This window comes from Natator depressus, chromosome 2, assembly GCF_965152275.1.
Source record: "Natator depressus isolate rNatDep1 chromosome 2, rNatDep2.hap1, whole genome shotgun sequence".
Lineage (NCBI taxonomy): Eukaryota > Metazoa > Chordata > Testudines > Cheloniidae > Natator > Natator depressus.
In genome coordinates, this window is record NC_134235.1 from 113,895,178 (window position 1) to 113,901,924 (window position 6,747).

General features: G+C 45.4%; 1 protein-coding gene across 3 annotated transcripts in view; it reads right to left on the reverse strand.

Moving 5' to 3' along the window:
* DSP (desmoplakin) overlaps positions 1-5,061 on the reverse strand; it is a 49,997-nt gene extending 44,936 nt beyond the window's left edge. Inside the window, exon 1 of one of the 3 annotated variants that reach the window (XM_074944907.1) lies at positions 4,778-5,061. In XM_074944907.1, the coding sequence (XP_074801008.1) occupies positions 4,778-4,983 (206 nt within the window). In that variant the 5' untranslated portion in view covers positions 4,984-5,061. The remainder of the gene's footprint in view (positions 1-4,777) is intronic. The other 2 variants (XM_074944908.1, XM_074944906.1) reach the window with 2 other exon arrangements.
* Between the last annotated feature and the right edge of the window lie 1,686 nt (positions 5,062-6,747).

The window sequence follows — 6,747 nt, forward strand, 5'->3', positions numbered from 1 at the left end:
CCAGACCCTACAAGTTACTTCAGGTCTGGTATGTGGATTTCTCACTCCCTTGCAACTTGCTGGGCGTGTGAGCTACAGTACTTTCAAAATAGCTCATGTATTTAAGTGAATTTGGATTTGTAGCCAAGTATTATGTGCTTGATAATTAGCTATAGAGTGAACTTTTATCTGATCTTAGAAATGACAAGTGAAATTGCAGAATTTGACACTGTCTTTTTTTCTCTTCATAGTATATTGGATTTTATCCCTAGATAGCAAAGGGTTAGATAGTCAATTGCCCGATGAACTGGCAACTGGTGAGAAGCATTGTCAAACAGTATCTACATTCAGGACTCAAGCTCATCCCGAGTTCCCAGGCCAGCAGAAGCTGGGAAAACAGCAGAGACAGCATACTCAGCCCTAAGGGTAGGGAGTGCCTAACACTGCTCTGTGAGTAAGATGTTACTCAATGCAAATAAGAGGGGGAGGGGTGTAGTCCCCAAAGCAGCAGGATCAGGCCCCAAATGTAACCCTATTGATTTTAAGATTAAGGTACAGTAGCTTTTGCATTTTAAAAAAATCCCAGTTTTGGAGGTTTAACATCTCCACTGAAATCTGGCATACAAACTGCCAGCCTGAATGCCATTTATAAGATTGATTGAATAGATTATGGCCCCGATCCTGCAGACCTCCTACAGGCAGAACTCTCAATTTCAATGGGAGCTCTGCAAACAGCACAGCTGCAGGATCAGGTGCTAATTATTTTCTAGTTATACAGTAATAAAAATGTCCTTATATCTTTTGGACACATCCCAGCTAAACACCTAACTGATTTTAGAAACATCAACCTTTGCAAAGAATTATTCCTCAGACTGGGGTAAAGATGTTCAATGTTTTGAAGAGAAAAGTTTCAAACATTTTGGACAAATGCATTTCATCTCTCTGTTTATAACATTAATTTCTCATTCACACAAAGGTGCTGGAACTAGGGGTGCTGCCGCACCCCCTGGTTAGAAGTGGTTTCCATTATATACAGGGTTTACAGTTTGGTTCAATGGCTCTCAGCACCCCCACTGTACAAATTGTTCCATCGCCCCTGCATTCACATGAAGTTTTGACACGAAATCTTATGAAAATGGGACCAAATCTAAGGGACTAGGGTTCCATGGGGAGATCTCCCAATGGAGTCAAGAGGATTTTTAGTCTGAACTCCTGGCAAGATTTGGCCTTGTCAGTAAAAAGATGAAAACAAAGGATAGGCTGTCAAGAAGAAATGAAAGGATGTTGATGCTAGACCTTTAACAACAGCACTCTCAATCAAGTCCAGATTGAAATGTTATACCACTATTAAAAAAATAAAGAAAAGCTTAATTAAAATGAGTGTTAAACAAAAATAAATTAAAGGGACCTCATATGTGTCAATTATTCTGGTTCAAATCAGGAGAAATTTAGGAATAATTCCAATGAAGCCAATGTAGTTACACTGGGGTAAAATCCATAAAGGACAGACTAGAGTAGAGGAGGAGTGTATTCTTCCATTAATTTACATTTATAGCTTATATTAAATGTTATTAATTGGATTTGTGGGTGAGCTCTTGATGGCAGAATAAAGCCTTAAGAATGTAACACAGCCTGTGTATCTCAGAGTTAAAGAACAGGAGATCTCCATCAAAGGATTCCACAACTGAGCGATGCTACACACCACTGGTAAAACATCGTATTATTACAGTTATACAGCAATTTAGAGTTCAAACATGAATAGGTATTATAATTTATATTATTACAATATGTGTAATAATAATAATATATTGGTTTGTAATAACAATTAATTATCTTTAATTATGACGTGAGGGCACCTTATCAGAAATAAACTAAACTAAGAACCAGAAGATTGGGCATCTAATTCACAAAAAACAAACATGTAATGTAATCCACTAATAAAGGATTGTATGTACCCAAGCAGAGTTGCAAGTGGTGGCTTGGGCAGCCTTACTTCAAAATGTATTTTATGGAGGTACTTGATTCAATACAGTTTGTTTATACTCGTCTAGTTCCTTTCACGTATTCCCGGGAAGAAATGAGACAATGTGCCACCAAAAAAATCACAGGGTCAAATTCTACTGTAAGTCAGGGTTGCACCATTGTATAGCCAAAGAACTCAGCTGAAGTCAATAACTTTAACAGAGGTACTCCAGATTTACCAAAGTATAACTGAGAGCAGGATTTGATTTAGATGGTTTATCTTTCATGCAGGCAATATCAATGTATGATTGAAGTAAAGTATATATGCTACTTTTCAGCCATGTGAATCACGAACCAAAAGGATTAACTGAAAAGCTCTTTTCTATATACACCTTGACCAGACTACTAGTATTTGGTAGGGCCAAGTTCTAGCCCACAGTTTCTCAAAGTCTTCAGTAAATCAGAATTTGACAACTAGGACCAAGTCTCACAAACTGAACTATGTAGAGAAATCCTTCTTGGGAGTACAGGGGTCTAATCTGATGAAATCCATTACAGGGTCATGGCCTTAGATTATAATGGCTAGCAGAGATTAGGAACAAATGCAAGAATTAATAAAAAGCGGTTTCACAATTTATGGTCTGGTCTACGTATAAAAAGTTTTACTGGCATGACGTTGTCAGTAAGAGCTGTAATTTTTCACTTTCATAGTTATGACAGTAAAAGCCCTAATATGCACACAGCATTATATCAGTATAATGTGCTTTGTACCAGCATAGTTTATTTCACTTCAACAAACCAGAACAGACTGTACAGGTATATGGCACTTTTATACTGGTATAATTGCATCTACACTAGGGGGATTTTCCTGCTTTCACTATCCAATATTGCAGTGGCTCTAACTAGTACCTAAGTCCTGCAGAGAGAGCCCCTCTATGAAGTAGAAAAGTGATCCAAGTAATAATTAAAATTATTCTTTGCTTGCTCTCAAAGGACTCACAAAAATTAGCTTACTTAGAAAACAGTAGCAAACTCCAATACAATAAGCTGTAAATAGTACTAATCTCTGAGTTGACTTCAAACCTGGTTCACAGCAGTTACAATAAACCAGAAATGTTTATGAAAATATTCTGTTATTGGACCGCCTCCACCAACCCTAAGGCCAACTAATTATTTTTAAAGGATTTTCTTCAGAGAATTTGACAGGTGGGGGAAAGGAGATAAAAGGTTCTGAATTACACAACATGCAGTTTTCAAAAAAGTGTCCTGTATTACAAGCTGCACACACTCACAAAAAGTGGACCCGGATTTTGAAAAGTAAAGGTGAATTCCAGACTAGTTCTCTTTTTGTCCACCTAGACAATCCACTTGTATTTGCTTTTCCTAACTATTTAAAAGCACCTGACGGAATGCTAAGAGCAACAGGGATTGATGTCTCCCGTTAATAAGCAACACCGACGCCATTACAGGAGTCTTTATACGGCCGAAAGTGGAAACTTCTACACAAGCTGTCAACCCTGCCACGTCCCTGCTCCGGATACGAACTCAGAGTTAGAACCCCACAACTTAAAGCCGGGCTTTGTTACAGAAACAGAATAAATAGCATTTGGTAACCTTCGATTTTTTTTTTTAAAGCAATGCATCCAAACAGCAACAAAGACAATAAGGCAGCTTGATCCCTTCCAGGGTACTGAACAACAACAACCCCCAACAAAATCACTTCCCTATGATAGGTTTCAGAATAGCAGCCGTGTCAGTCTGCATCCGCAAAAAGAAAAGGAGGACTTGTGGCACCTTAGAGACTAACTCACGAAAGCTTATGCTCAAATAAATTTGTTAGTCTCTAAGGTGCCACAAGTCCTGCTTTTCTTTTCCCTATTATAGTGTTTGCACAGCCTTTCAATGGTTCTTCTTATTTTCATTCCATTTTGAGATGGCTAGAGGCTGCTGAACCTTCTCTTTGTGTTATGGTTAATTTTGCTTCGCCCACAGGCAATAAAATACCATGGGCGTAGATGAGTTGCAAAGAGCTTTATGACTGGTTTCAGAGTTTAACAGCCGTGTTAGTCTGTATTCGCAAAAAGAAAAGGAGGACTTGTGGCACCTTAGAGACTAACCAATTTATTTGAGCATAAGCTTTCTTGAGCTACAGCTCACTTCATCGGATGCATGCTGTAGCTCGTGAAAGCTTATGCTCAAATAAATTGGTTAGTCTCTAAGGTGCCACAAGTCCTCCTTTTTTTAAAGAGCTTTATCTAACAGCTTCTGAAGAGGCCCAGATCTCCACTCCAAGGGAGAGTAAAAAGAAAGCCTGCAGAGCCAGAGAGGATAACAACCATAAATGTTCTTGTATTTCACAGGAAGGGAAATCAAAGAGCACTGGCAAGGTAACGGTTTCATATTTTAACAGATAAACGTTCAGGACACAGACCTTGTTCGGCACATGGAATAAGTAACTTATAAATAACTCCCTCTTCGTGCAGGAAGTATTCTCCTTTCTCCCTGCTCAAGTGTACCAAACAAACAACTACTGAGGCGAAATGAATCGCCTGCAGAAAACCAGCATGCAAAAGTACCAGTAAGTTACAAACTTCAAGGCTCACTTGCGTTAGAAAGGCGTTTGGGTGGAATAACTCGTCCCCTACACCAGTGTGCATCAAGAGTACCTGAAGGGGAACAGGAGGAGGTATGTCTGCAAATTCTCCACTCATTTGCAGCGCCCGATCTCTTCTGGGACTGAGCCGCAACACCCCCCGCTCTGCCTAGCAAGATTTCTTTTCTTTTTTCGCCCGCGATCCCGTCCGGGGACACACGGCCGCCCCTCGGCTGCACCTACCCGTATCCCTCCGAGCTGAACTCCTGTACGTAGTTTTTCTGGATGGTGTACATTTTGTGGGTAGCATGGCTGCTGCCGCCGCCGCCGCCGCCGCCGCCACCGACCACATGGGAGTTCATCTCGTAGTGCATATCCGGGCCGGATTCGGCTCCGACCATCCGGGACATGGTGCTGAGCCGCGGGTGGGACTCGCCGTTCATGCTCATCTCGGCGGCGGGCAGGGGCTCAGCGAACGCACCGGGGCGGACAAAGCGATCAGGGCAGACTCATTCAGGGCCAGGCCGGCTCCCAGGGATCGGGGCTGCAAGCACCAGGACGAAAAGGGGACGGGGGCGGGACCGACAGGTGGGGAGGAGAAGGGGGAAATGCCAGCGCCCCTAGCTGGAGCGTCTGCCCAGGAAGGGTAGGCGGGGACTGGTGTGAGTTCAGAGGAGGGGGACAGACTTACAGAAGGGGGGGGGGGTTTGCAAAGGCACAGGTGTGCAAAGGGGGGAGGGAGCGGATCGGCTGTCCTCAGCGGGAGGGGAAGAAGAGGGGCCTGCCAAGCAGAGTAGCGAGGGGAGCAGGAGAAATGGCACCGGCCGGGTATAAAACTAAGCAGAGCGTGGTAGGGGCGCAGGTGTCTGTCTCCGCGGTGCCCAGGTAGGAGCAGCAGTGGCAGGAAAGCCGGGCTGCTGCAGGTGGTGGTAGAGGAGGAGGAGGTGGTGTGATCTAGTCCCTCCCAGCTGGCGCAGGACAAGCGCAGCCACACCTTTTGGGTGCTTTTTTAAACAATAACAAGCCTGGGCGTGGAGCCACCGCCGCTCCCACCCCCCCGTCCGGTCCGGTCCTGTCCTGTCCTCGCCTCCTGTGTCTGGCTCAGGTTCACACGGCATCTGACTCCCGCCCCCAGCCCAGCCCAGCCCAGCCGCTTGCTCTCAGCGCGCGGGGCCCCTGGCCAACACACACACACGAGCTCGGCTGGGCTCTTCCTTTACAGAGGCCCCAGCTCCACCCAGCCACCGGGAGGCAGGGAGACGATCAGAGGCAGCGCATGGGAGTGTCTCCACGCTGGGGAAGCGGAGCGCCCTGTTCCCAGCTGCGCAGCGGTGCGTCCGAATGACCGGCTCATTGCAGATCCCTCTCCCACCGAGTTGCCGCCTTGTGCAAGTGTGTGGCTGTTTTTATTAACAGCTGGGAGCCACGGCTAGCTATTTGCATTTCTTTGGATGGTTTCTCTCTGTTGGCCGCTCCACATTGCTCGTCCCCAGGGTCAGCAGTGGGGTTCTCGGCTGTGGATGACCTACGCGCTCACCCCCACCCACCGTGCGCAGCGTGCAGGGAGCCTCCCCTCGCGTGCACTCACGGGTTAGGCACGACTATGGCTGCAAACTTTCCTGCTCGGAGGGACTGAGGCCTGGTAGCTTCCCCTCGGGGAAGTAAGGCTGAGGTGTGGTCACACCCCCTCCTAAGCCAGCAGGGGCAGAACTAGGCAGCCATAGAGGGAAGGCCAGACTGCACAAGTACTGCTCCTACCGGAGGGTAATTTACCTAGAGCTTCCACTAAGGTAGTAGAGAGCTGCGCTGCACCCAAAGCTGGCACCAGTGCCTAATAGGTACAGTCTGTTATGAATAGCAGAACCAATGCAGACACAAAGAGACAAAAGAATCTGCATTAATAGAGCCATAGCAGGGATTAATTTGGACCACCATGCATGCCCCCAGAAGGGTTTGCATTGTGTATTAGTAAATCAAAGTAAATCACCATCTCATCACCACTGTCAATAAAGTCGTGATTCTGGGAACATTTTTCTGTTTATGTGGAAAAGGTTCCTGCCGTCCAGATCAAATGCATTGCTGAAGTAGCGCTGCATTTCCTGTGTCAGCAAAGGAAACGTCTGAGTTGAGTAATTTGCGGACTCTGTGTGTCTCTCTCTTGTATGGGGAGCTGGAGCATATGTGTGTGAGAGAATCTCTTGTATGGCGCACAG